Source organism: Eubalaena glacialis, chromosome 16, assembly GCF_028564815.1.
Source record: "Eubalaena glacialis isolate mEubGla1 chromosome 16, mEubGla1.1.hap2.+ XY, whole genome shotgun sequence".
Lineage (NCBI taxonomy): Eukaryota > Metazoa > Chordata > Mammalia > Artiodactyla > Balaenidae > Eubalaena > Eubalaena glacialis.
In genome coordinates, this window is record NC_083731.1 from 32,684,978 (window position 1) to 32,698,242 (window position 13,265).

Below are 13,265 nucleotides of genomic sequence, written 5' to 3' on the forward strand. Positions count from 1 at the left end.
TGCATATTTTTTTCATTACTCTCCAAATGACTTTTCATAAAGGGAAACAGCGCTGAATATGTTAATGTACAGTACTCTTAAACTCGTACTTTGGCAAATATTTATTTTGTTTCAAGTTTTGATAACCATGAAAGTCTGTAAAATGATAAATCCGGGGATAAATGATCGTGAAGACAGAGTTAATTCTTGTCTTGAAAATGCAGCTAATAAGATGACTTCTTTATATAGTTTTTTTCCTTATTTCAACCAAACCTGTGTTTCCAAGTTTGAATAAATTTGACTCTATTAGTATCTGTTATAATATTGGAACGTACTCAGCTTGAGAGAAATTTTCTTCGATGCATAACAGATCCTGAGTAAGCAAAAATGTATTGAAATTAAATAATATACTGAAATATTCATGTATCCCAGAGTGCAATAGATCCTTTACAGGATATTGGAGGAATACATGACACGTTTGGCTTTTCCTGCTGGGCTTCCTGCCTCGAGCTTCATGTACAATGTAGAAAATCAGTGCCATCCTTGACACTCCTCTCAGCTCTTACCCCACACTTCCTCCTTCTTGTCGGTCATCAAAAGCTGTTCATTCTTCCTGTGTACTCTCTCTCAAATAATTTTCCTCCTCTTTATTCCCACTGCCACTGTTTTGGGTCAAGCTCTCACCAGCTCTTCCCTGAGTTGTTGCAGTGGCCTGTGAACTGGTGGCTCTTCCTTCTGCATCAAATTCTATCTGTTTATAAGCCATTTTCCAAAGCAAGTCCAGTGCTAGCTTTCTAAACACAAAGCTTAAACACATTATGCTTTTGCTTCATGATGCCCCATCACCTGCTGTGTGATGCCCAAACACATTTCTTTCCCATTTACCTCAAGTTTTCTTGGATCAGGGAGTCTTTCTCTCTTATTCACTTGGGCCCCTAGCAACTAGCCCATTGCAGGCATTAAAGAAACATTTTTGAATGAATAAATGAATTACCATAACATATAAGACCTTTTGCCACCTAACACCAAGTTACTTATATGGTCTCATCTCCAGTTTCTCCTCCAATAAATCCTGTGTTCCAGCCACATGAAATCCTTTATTATTGTTCACAAATACGGAGAATTTCATTGCCCTACGATTTTGCTTATGCTCTTCTTCCCATCTGTTTCTCAACAACCAGTTATCACCTGGGTCAGGGGAACCCAGGGAATGAACTGATTTTAGATTTATTTCCATTTATTCTTTTCATCAGCCCAACAAACATCTACTGAGCACATACTATGTGTTAGACACAGTTATAAGTTTGGGGATAGGGACTTATGAACAAAAAGACAATGTCATGGCCCTCCTGGAACTTACATTCTAGTGTAATAACAGATGAAGAATTTGTCAGGTACTGATGAATACAAGGGTGGAATCGAATATACAGAGACCTGGAGGAGAGAGCATTTTTGACGTGGTTGAGATGTACCCTGGGCAGAATGGTGGAAAACAGGGTTGGGTAACTAGTTAGAGGCACATTGGATGAATAGTTAGAGGTACCCACTATAGGACAGGGTAAAGACTTCAGAATGACCTTAACACCATCTCCCTTCAGTGTGTCTGTGATCAGCCTGCCCTTGCCTTGCTGCTCCCACTTCAGCCCTGGTTCCCAGCCTTTTGATATAACAGGAGCTTGAAGCACACTAGCCAGAGTGGCTTGGACAGTTCTGGGCTCATCCAACTTTGCAGCCAATGTCAGAGTACCCAGCAGTTGAGAATCTCTATCCCAGGTAGCAATGGAAAATAGGTATTAACCCCAGAGTTAGACGGCCGATCATTTTCATAACCTTGGGCAGATTACTTAATCTCTCTGAACTTGAACTTTCTTGTCTAAAATGGACATAGTGAAAAAGAAAAGAATGAAACTCTATAAAAGTTTCCCTGTTTTGTTCACTGACGTTTCCTAAATAGCGAGACAGTGCCTGGTACTCAGTATTTTTTGAGTGAATGAATGATATAACAAATGTAAAGCCCATGAAACAACACTTGGTACGTAAGTGTTTAGTAAATGGTAGTTATTATCATTGTTCGTATGTGGTTATATATATATTGTTATTATAATTGTTATCTAATTATTTTTAAAATTTTGAGACCCCCGTGGTCATATTGTGGTTGTATTGCAAGTGTAATTGTCCATGTGTGGGTCCTGTGTACTGCATCGGCCTTTCTGCCCAGCCTCATGGTGCCTGGTTTTTGTGCCCATGTGTGTGCCTGGGCTTGGGCACATGGCTAGCTCTCTGATTCTCGTCTGCATCTGTTACCCAGTTCTGGCTTCTCCTGGGGCTAGGCACTCAGAATTAGTTTCTGCTAGCCCTGCTCCCTTCAGAGAATCTCGTTTCTGGCTTCCTTTTCCAGGGCTGAACTCACTTCCCTCTTTTCTTTCTCATCCTCTTTTTTGGGGGGGAGGTGGGAGCTATAATTGATATATACTGTTAATAGAGTCACCATGCTGTACATTACATCCCCATGACTTATTTATTTCATAAATGGAAATCTGTACCTTTTGACCACCTTCACTCACTACACACACACCCCCCTCTGGAGCTCTCTCTTTTTTTTTTTTTGGTATTTTGTGTGTGTGTGTGTGCGCGCGCGTTTAAGATCTTACGTCTAAGCGGAGATGTGGTATTTGTCTTTCTTTGTCTGACTTATATCACTTAGCATAATGCCCTCAGGGTCCATCCATGTTGTTGCAGATGGCAAGACTTCCTTCTTTTTTATCACTGAATAATTCCCTTATCTTTACCTGACATCAAGACCACTTGTTAGCCCATCCTGATACCTGTTCCTACACATTTGATCTCTCCCTGGGCTGTTAATATCTGCCCAGCTGAGCTGAAGTTTTGTGCTCCCTCTCTAGGGTTTGGTTGGTGGTCAGTTGGCACGTCTCTTGCCATGGTATTTTTCTGGCTTTTGACCTGGTTTCTGTTTTCCAGTCCTGGCTCTGCCCGTTACCTCCCGTAGTGCCTCGTGGTTCGTGAATGTGGCGCGGACAGAATGAGATGACTGCCATAGCAGAGACCGTCACTGCGTGTTTAAGGAGAAATTTGGCCAACTCATGACCCCCAAGTGTGTGCAGCTCTTCAGAATATGAATGACAAAATAATTTTTATTACAATCTGTATTAATGCTGGGGTGGAAGACTTATTTAGAAGCTCAGTTGACATTTCTAAAAATATTAGTGTAAACGATCCATTGTTGTAATTGATTTAAAGAAAAAATTGGTGAATGTTTTGGAAAGCTAATTCAAATCCAACTCACAGAGGAATTTAATTTAGCGCTTTACCAACATAGAAAACAATGATTCTTGCTATCAGGAAAATATAAGTTGCTGCATTGCATGTGCAGTTTTACCAATTCTTACGAAAGACACAATTCCATGTTTCGATGTGAGGTGATTATGGAAGGGTTTTATTTTTGAGACTGATGACAGATATTTCAGCATAATGTATATATGGATCATTGAAACCACTGAAGGGGATTTAAGTTGCAAGTCCCAGTAGGTCTGTAGTTTGGATCCTGGTTCTCCCAGTAAAATATGATCATCAATGTGATATCCACTCTCCCGGGCTGCAAAGCAAGGGAAGATGAAAGCCTGGGCCAGAATGGCAAAGTCTACATTTGAACTGATATTTATTTTGTACCATCGGAGGTACTTTAATTATGCATATGCCCTCTACAAAATTGACTTACCAGTGTGAGGGTATGTGAGTTTAGAAAAATATAATTTTACCCTTAATCTAAGCAATTATAAATTGAATGTGAGGCCCGAATGTATCTCTTTTGAGTATAAGAGGTCGAAGATGAAGTTCCTGTATCATCCAAGTACTTGAAACTATTGTGAAAATATTGAATGAGCCATCAAGGATATGAATATTTTCAAAACACTGGGTAGCAGATGAGATTACCATAGATTTTTCTGGATGTTGAACTCAGGATGGGACTGACTTGCTAAATTAATTACGAGATGTTTCTAAGATAGGAATGTATAATCTTATCAAGCTAAGGACATATGTTGAAAGATTGATTTAAAGGAAAAAAAAAAAGTGAAATAGCTTTGAAACCAGGGGCTTATTTGATCTCTTATTGTTATTCCCCAAACTGTTGATACTCACCTGTTTCCAGAAGTTGCGCATTCCTTTCAGTGACTAAATCAGTTCAGCCCTGAGAGGAACCATCGATGGAGATTGCAGAGCTCCTCTGCTGGGGCCTTCAATAAGGTGCTCATGTTTTTTTCCACGTTGATTTAGGGAGCGCACAGAGGAAGATGGAGAGAGAAGGAGAGGGAGAGAGGGATGTAGTGGTTGGGAGCTTAGCTTGGGCTCAGGCTCCTTTGGTTTGGAATTGAGCTGCACCACTTACTAATCGTGTGACCTTGGACAGTTTAACCTCCTTGTGTCTCATATGCCTCATCTTCGGATAATAAAGCCTTGACCTCTTGGGTTGCTGTAAGGACTAAATGATTACACGTCTCTTAGCACAGGGTCTAGTCCATAGTAAATATGCAAATAGTAGGTGGTGTTATTACGTTTGTTAGCAAGATAATAATAAAATGGTAGTTGTGTTATGCTACCTATTGTTGCATAACAATAGATAATGGATACTGTGGCTGGGCATAATTCTAATCTCTTAGGTGTGTCGATCCTTATGAAGAGCAGGAATTCACTCATTCTTTTGCATTTCAGCACAAATTTGGGGGTAGTATAAAACACTTATGTTTTCTCTGAAGAAAGGACCTATTGCTTGAACTGGCATACAGGCTTGGAAAACAATTGTTATTTTTGTTGGTTTTTATTGTTGTTATGGTAGAAGTGAGTCAAGAAAGGGGAGAGATTGACTTCTCTATGAAGTGGTTTTTAAGCAAAAGGCGAATTTCCTTATAATCTGATTCTTCTGCTTTTTCTGTAGGAAAAGGCACTCAGAGGATGATACTTTTAACCAGTTGGTATGCCTGCATTATAACCCGTGAAGAGTCTTTTCTGAACATGCCTTAATCAACTTGATGCAGTGACTCCTGAATTGCTTCTCATATGTCTCTTTGATCACTGTTGAACATAACGTGGGTAGGGGTGAGGACAATTCATATTTTTCATTACCTGTAGCCAAACATGGAGATTCAAGATGGAAACATGTTTAAGTGAATATGTCCTGTATCTTGAGAAATCAGAACAAATCCCAGTAGATATTTTTGGCTTATGAAGGGAAGCCTTGTTGAAAAATTTGGTCTGTTGAATGTCGACTAGCTGGCTTTTTATTACCCCAGCTGTGCAAAGTGGATGACGCACAGTCTGGAGGAGGGAGAGGAAAGAGACGTGCATTCTGGGAGTAGGAGGGTGGATTGTAGTAGTTGCCCTGGAAAGTCACCCCTGTTCTATGTTTTTATGAGAGAGGGTCATTGAGCATCAGTCCTTTTCCTTCCTGCAGGTTCCATTCAGAATATTGTGAGATGCTAGGATTGATGACAGTTGTGTTTACATGTAGATGTATTTCTGATGTATTTGTGGGGAGGAAGGTGATCTCCACGTCTTACTCTTCCGCCATCTTGAAGGTCTCTTGACAGTTGTGTTTACACTGCTTTTGACTGGGGGAGCTATCAGCTGGACTTCTGTGTTACCAAATCTTATTTGGGAAATAGGAATATCCGGAGTACCGTTTTCATCCAGTGCACATGTAATTGGTCAACAGCCAGCTAATAAATCTGATGATAAATTTGGCTGTAATTGATTGATACAGTTTACTCATATGAAATAAGTAACATAGGTGTATAGATACGTGTGCATGAATATAAACACATAAATTATATAGGGTTGTATAATTTCAAAATATTTGTTACAACATAAAGAGTACCATGTTACTAAAATTGATGACTAATCTTATTTACCCCTTGGGAATCAATTGAGGTATTGGATTCCCCAGCAAATGCGTTTTGATCAAGATCACGGCAAGATATGTTTGACAGCAATTTCAAATTATTAGAATCTATTACATATTTAAAGTCTGAAGTCAGTTGAGATTGTATGTATCTGATTTTTAGCTTAGAGAGATAAATCTATCGATATTTTGTTCCAAGGAGTACGCCCTCAGTGCTGTACAATTACCATGTGCTCTGTAAAAACCACACACCTGGGCTTCCCTGGTGGCGCAGTGGTTGAGAATCTGCCTGCCAATGCAGGGGACACGGGTTCGAGCCCCAGTCTGGGAAGATCCCACATGCCGCGGAGCAACTAAACCCGTGCGCCACAACTACTGAGCCTGCGCGTCTGGAGCCTGTGCTCCGCAACAAGAGAGGCCGCGATAGTGAGAGGCCCGCGCACCGCGATGAAGAGTGGCCCCCGCTTGCCACAACTAGAGAAAGCCTTTGCACAGAAACGAAGACCCAACACAGCCATAAATAAATAAATAAATAAATAAATAAATAAATAAATAAATAAATAAATAAATAAATAAATTAAAAAAAAAAAAAAACCACACACCTTCTTGGATGGTCTGGAATGTGGTGTGATGCTCGGCCCTTCTCTTTATGCTAAACAAGGTCAGAATCAGGAATGCAGAGATTAATATGCTTCATGTATATACAGTATAACTTTCAGGCATATGTACCGATCAAATCTGCGCTAGTTGCAAGAGTTTAGTAATTAAGGATTGGGTTCCTTAGCTGTGAACATTGTTATTTATGGTGTTTATTAATGGCTGTGCTGCGCTGATCCTGGAAAAATCAGGGAAAGAGAAATATTTGCCGGGCAAACTTCATTTCTTAAAAAAAAGCTTGAAAATGTGTTTAATTATTTCACTTTTACATGAAACTGAAGTGTAACCCTGTCTTTAACACATCTAGAATTATTCCAGTACAACAACAACAAAAATTATAATGAAAACAGTGATATTTAAATGTACTAAATAGCATGTGAACCCAGTCAGCTTTTTATGATTTATCCGTTTTTAACTTCAAAGACTCTGGTTAGCTTGCTTTTTTTTTTTTTTTTTTAAATGAATGGGTTGATCACAGCCAGTGAGGAAAACGGCTGAAGTCTATCAGCTGTAAATTGGTACAAAGCACTAAAAGGGACATTAGCCTCTAATCAGATTCTAACAGTTCATTAAACCTGCCTTTCGAGAATCGCTCTTTGTCTTTTCCCTTCCTTTGCAAGGCATCTTCTTCCCTTTCCATCTGGGCAAGACCTCCTCCGGGGTAGGAAGCATATCAACTCATCCTTCATTGTCTACCAACCAAACAGCCTACGGGAGGCTTTGTTAGGGTGGATTCCATGCTGCTGTGAAAGGCCCGGCAGTTGAGGGCTGCTGGCAGCAGGAAGGCTTTCCTGAGGTTGGGAGGTGGCAAACCAAGCTGGCTGCTTCCAAGCATGGAAGCAAGTGACACATTGGGATTTGAGGTCCATGCCTGATATGTAAACAACACACCAGCCTCTGTGAAAGGATTTTAAGCTTGGAGCAAATGCACTGAGCTCACCAGTAATACCATAGTTCCTTCTGTTCTAAGGTATTAGGATGCAAAAATCCCCCCAAAATATGGACAAGTCAAAAGCAAACATGTAAAAACAATGATGTATCCTGCCAGTTTCAATAATATTGTACATTTCTAAGAGAGGAACATGACAGTAATTTTTCTTCTTTTTATTACCTAACAGACTAGGTAGCATGGGATTTCTAAATGCTCATTAGTTAGCTGTAACGTAAATTTGCTTTTTCTTCTTGCCGTTGATTTCTCTGAGCAAATATTTGTGATGAGAAACCCCACACATTTTATTTCTCAGAGTATTTTTCTTAAACAAAAAGGAGAGTCAAGAAATGGGAGAAATAATTAGAGCTTCACTATACTGCACTCTGTTGGTATTATTTGGTAATAAAAACGTTTAATTTATGATGTGTTGAAGTGAGAGTTGTTTTTATTTACCTGTCTGTTGGGGAGAAAAGCAACTCTATGAATGGCGAAAACCTGAAGGTTTAGAAGTGATATCAACCTTTGTCACCACGTAGGCAAAACATTTAGAAATGTCTCTCTTTTTCTTTTAATAAGACCACCTTAGTGTCATGTGGTTACATTCTATAACAGCAAAGACACTATTCTAAAAACTCAGTCAAACTTTGTCATTTTAATTTCTTGGTTTAGTCGGTATTTGAGGGTAAAGTTGGCATTCTCAACATATTTTAAAACATGAACCTGATTTTGGCCTGAAGCAAGCACTGATGTGTGGCTTTCTGACTCCCTTCCTGGATTGTTGACTTCAGAAAATCCCCAAAGCTGTGGAAATTAGTCAAAAAATAACCCTGATTTAATCTTTTTGTAGATGTTTGAAATTCTATTGAGCCACAATAGAAGTAAGGTTTTCCCTTCAACAGGTGTTAAATGGAGCCAAACATATACCAGAACAGAAAACAAATTGTTGTTTATTCCTTGATTATGACTTCAGCTTAAGAATTCACTCTTAATCCAAGATTTATGTTAGTTGTTTTTAAAGGAGATGTTTGCAGTTGAAAGGTAGAAATTTTCATTTGATCAGATATACCATGATACCGAATTCACTGTCGAACATTATAGTATCTTGTATTTAAAATTATTTCGACTTCGGCAGTAATATGAGTATATAAATTATTTTGATCTGTCTTTTCCTTTATGGATTTCTGTATACAGTTCAACCTCCAGAGCTAAGGAAGAAAGAAACTTGCCTTGTATTTCCTTCCACGATTGCAAGTGTGATGAGTTATTCCGGCCCCATATAAATTAATGTAAGGTTGCCTTACTCCAGTTTATTACCATCTGACCTCCAACCCAGGGGTCATGGAATCAGACTGATTAATTCAAGTTCTTGGTCATTATTTCAAATGAAAGTTCAGAATGGGGGGATAATTGGTTATGCTGATACACTCATTTAATTATACTATATTGTTAAAAAATTAGGTTAGCAGTACTAAATGTACTACATACAATGAAGGCAGAATCTACCAGCTGTCCTCTTCTGAACGCTTTATAGCTGAATTTCCCTCTCTCTCTTTTTTATTCTCAGAATATCAACACCTTTGAGAACAGAATGTTAATGCTTGATGGGATGCCGGCAGTCAGAGTCAAAACAGAGCTTTTGGAATCTGAACAAGGGGTAAGCAGAAGTTTCCAACGATGCCCCACCCCCTTCTCTTTAAGAGAGTGGCAGTGTTTACCTCCAGAGTGTTCTAAGGTTTGCAGAACACTTCTGATTTTTCACTTGCTTCAGCTTTTCTCTCTTGAGTAAAAATCATCCGAGACCATGGTTGATTCTCACCCATTTGCAGCCTCAAATATTGCTAACTTAGAAAAGATAACTTCTTGAATTTACGAAGGCATAGTGACCATACGGCTTTATTTAAATTGGTGAATGTTTTGGAAAGCTAATTCAAATCCAACTCACAGAGGAAGTATTAAAAAAATAAGATGAGACTATAACCTCAATGTCAAGATAGTTTGATTCTTACTAAGTTAGGAAATTACAGAGTACAGTTATGGGAATGTTACTGTTTTTGGATGGATTTCTCTTTTGACATTTGTTTTTACCCTTTTTTATAGTTGATGAAATTTAGGTCAGTGAGTTTGAAAAGCACATAAAAGCAAAAGAAAGCTTATTGAGCAATAAGGTAGCCAAACTGACAATTTATGGCTACTGAAAGTGTAAAGACTTAAGAGCACAGCTAGATTTTTTTAAAAAGGATGTGGGTGATTTTATAATTGTTAACATCTATAGCTTCACTAGTAAAAATCATAATCAGTGCGACGTGATCCCTTGCAGCATTGGCTGACCACCTTTTGTATTTAAGGGAGAAAGCACTGCCTACCTGTCTTACTAAACCAGCATCACAGAGGCAAGTACACGTGACCGCAAAAAGGACATCAATTAAATACATATTTAAGCTTAATCTTATTTGTGTATCCCTTATTCAAAAAAACCAAAACAAGACATTAGCAGCGTTTTGAAATTGAGCAATCAAATTTAAGTGTTAATAAACTCTCTCTCTTAACAATCAGTACGCATGAGTTCTTCTGGGACCCCATTCAAGAGGTTAGGATACTGATGTACCAAAATTATTTTGTAATGAGGACACTCGAGGGCAGGGGTCTCTGTGGTTGCATTTAGAGGGTTCTCCAGTAACGTCCCCATTGCTGAGCACTATGTGGCAGGGTGTATGGCATCTCATAATATATTTCTCTTCCGTGTAAGTCAGTGTCTGAAACAGACCCCCATCACGTAGAGCATATCATTTCATCTCTATGTTCAGCGTAGACTGTGGTAGCTCTGAAATGCACATTGTGGAGTATGTCAACCGAAAACATAAGCCCACAGTCTACGTGACATAATGACTGATTCACAGAGATTTAACCCCAGACTTAGGCAGTAGAGCATCATGAAAGAAAAGACTATGTGTTGGTTATTAATAATTGCTTATTCGTTGTAGACAAACCTTCAGAAAAAGTCATGTGTTCACCTGGATTTTCTAGCCTGACACTCATCAAGTTAAACTCTATATCCCCCAAACTAAGTAGCTCCTTACCTTTGTTTTTTTAACCAAACCACAGAAGGATGTGTTTTATTTCTTAGGAGTTCTGTTTTCTTAATCTAAATGCATTAGCGTCAGTTTAATAAAATAAATTCCTACGTACCCCATGTTTAAGTTTAACAAAACATACAGACTGTAACATCTTATTTGGAGAAGGCAGCCTGATGGAAAAGTGAAAACGGTATATTTCACAATGTCGCTTTTATTTCACAGTATGTTCTTCAACTTAAATAACAGTAAATCTGTTCAAGTCATACATGTTGGAGGGAGGCAAAAAAGTACAGAAAACCAGTCAGAATGTGTTACCTGGGCTACTAGGCAAAGCCAGGATAGTGCATTGTTGTCACCAGTCCTGGGAATCTTTAAGAACATGTAGGTACTTCTCTCTCCTTTACTATCATTTTTCAGTTTTAAGGTAAGGTTTGCATGAAAGATTTAAGTATACAAAAAACAAAAGCCAATATTCCCAGGGGTTTTACAGTGTGAATAAGAAACTCATGTCACATTATTTATAGAAAGTATTTTTCTGTCCTCAAATAGGAACAGGAAAAATTGTAGGTTCTAGGTTTTACTTAATGCCTGTTCATTAAAATCAGTTTTCTTCCTTGTGAATGGAGCTGATGTTGGTATTTTAACCCTAATTTAGAATGTGTATGTTGGAGGGGAATAGAAACTTCATTTACTCTTTTCCTTAGTCTCGTATATACTTTTCTTAAGTATATGACACGCAAACTTTTGTTCTCTTTTACAGCAAAGCTTTAAGAGAAGCAGACCACAGTGTTTAATGAAATGTATTATGATTTAACTATTTATAGAATACAATTAATTTGTACTTAGTCATTTGTAATAATTTAAATCAACTCTCCTTTAAACAGCTGAAATCTTGAATTTTAGTGAACTTTATTTTTGGTCCCTTTACTGGAGTTTTTCATTGGGGATGATGGGATGGGTGATAATACTGTGTAATTTCAGAATCTCAGAACTACTTTTAGATAAGGAGTGCTAGAATTCTGAAGATTTCTTGATTTCCATCTTACGGAACTCTTTCCTCATTGAGTATTAAAAGCTGGTTGAAGTTTGATTCTTCATAAGAAAATGTGAACATATTGGTGACATTAAAATCATCACATGTGTGATTATGGGCTTTTGAAAAAGATGAGATGTTAGTTACAGTGAACAAAACATTGTAGAAATGTATCTGTGCATCACAACAATGAATGGGAAAGCCTGAAGCTTGTGCATTAGTGGGATTCTGTAATCACTCTGGAAACCTAGTTTTGAGACTCTTCCATCAGCGTTAAGGGGAAAAAAAGTTAGTCTGCCTTTCAGGCTACAGGCAGTATTGTAAAGATCTGCTACTTTACATGGACCTCCTGTCTCGGGGCACCATGAAGGCATCTGCTCCTTCTCTCTTTCTTGTCATAAATAGTCCCTTAGGTCTTCGGCTGTCAGCTGGTCTCTGCATGTGCCCCCTCCTCTCCAAGGAATTCAGGACTGGATGAGCACATTTCAGAGCTTAAAGAAATACTGGGGAACAGGCCAAGGTTGGCCACTCTGCTTTCTCTTCTCTGAAAAGTTCTGGCTGCCTTGCCTCATCCCCTTAATAGTTTTGTGGTGTGTGTATGTGGTCCCTTCTCTTTAATCAGATTATAAGCTCTCAGAGGGCAAGAACTATTCCTTGTGTTTTTCTCGTAGTTCCTGGCACATGGTAAGTGCTCAGAAAATATGTGCTTTATTAAACTTGTCCAGGCATTATAACTGGCATGGTGTAAAATATGAAGCCAGTCAACAGCTTCTTAGAAACCTGCTCTGTCTACCTCATAGGGTTGCTGTGAACGTAAAAATAAGAATTGGAAATATTGGAAATAATAGATTCCCTTTGGTGGCAGTCTTCATCTTGTAGCCATGTGAACTGGATAGATAAGAGTGGCTAATTCAGACCGTCTCTGTGTGCCTTACTTCTGTTTGGAACCCTTAGTTTTGTGGTATTGAAGTCGATCATTATTGCAGTCACCTGAAATGTGACTTACGTTTTCTTCAGCCTTCTTGGTAATACAGCGCATGCTGCTACGTGGTCCATGGCAAGGTCATGTGCTCTTGTGATATACTTCAGGGGCACAGCATGGAGTGGTGGAGTGACTTTGTCTGTGACCTTTGGTGCTTGTGTCCTGCTGTTATAAGAGCTTCCCAAATGTGCTCTCAGCCTTTGGATGTTCTAAGGTGTTATTAAGCCCAGGACTAAAGCAGGAAGAGGAGTGCTAGAATTTGTAAACCCAGAGATAAGGCGGTGTGCAGAGAATAGGCACCACCTCAAAGACATAAAACGTGATTTTATTCCTGGCCCTGCAGCTCCCTGGCTGGAACGGCATTGGGAAGGAACTGCCCATCTCCAGTCCTCTATGTCTTCATCTGTGCAGTGGGGATGTTACAGACGAGACCTTCCAAATTCAGTCTGACGGTCTTTGATTCTGGTAACAGGCATGGAGTGAGAGAAGGCATTTCCCATGATGAGTCTAAAAGTGATACTGCAGTGAAACTGCCTGTGTGTGGAAGTAGAAATGCACAGACTTTAAAGTGAGACAGACCTGAGTTAAGATGCTTCCTCAGCCGTCTCTGTCCCCCTATTCCTCCTCACCTGGGAAGTGAGGCGAACCATCCAGCCTCACAAGGGCCTGACTGCACGTGGTGGGTGCTCAAGAAA

General features: G+C 39.1%; 1 protein-coding gene across 3 annotated transcripts in view; it reads left to right on the forward strand.

The window, feature by feature from the left end:
• KLF12 (KLF transcription factor 12) overlaps positions 1-13,265 on the forward strand; it is a 450,322-nt gene that overhangs the window by 192,430 nt on the left and 244,627 nt on the right. For all 3 annotated transcript variants that reach the window (XM_061170610.1, XM_061170611.1, XM_061170612.1), the window contains one exon: positions 9,046-9,135. In XM_061170610.1, the coding sequence (XP_061026593.1) occupies positions 9,046-9,135 (90 nt within the window). The remainder of the gene's footprint in view (positions 1-9,045; positions 9,136-13,265) is intronic.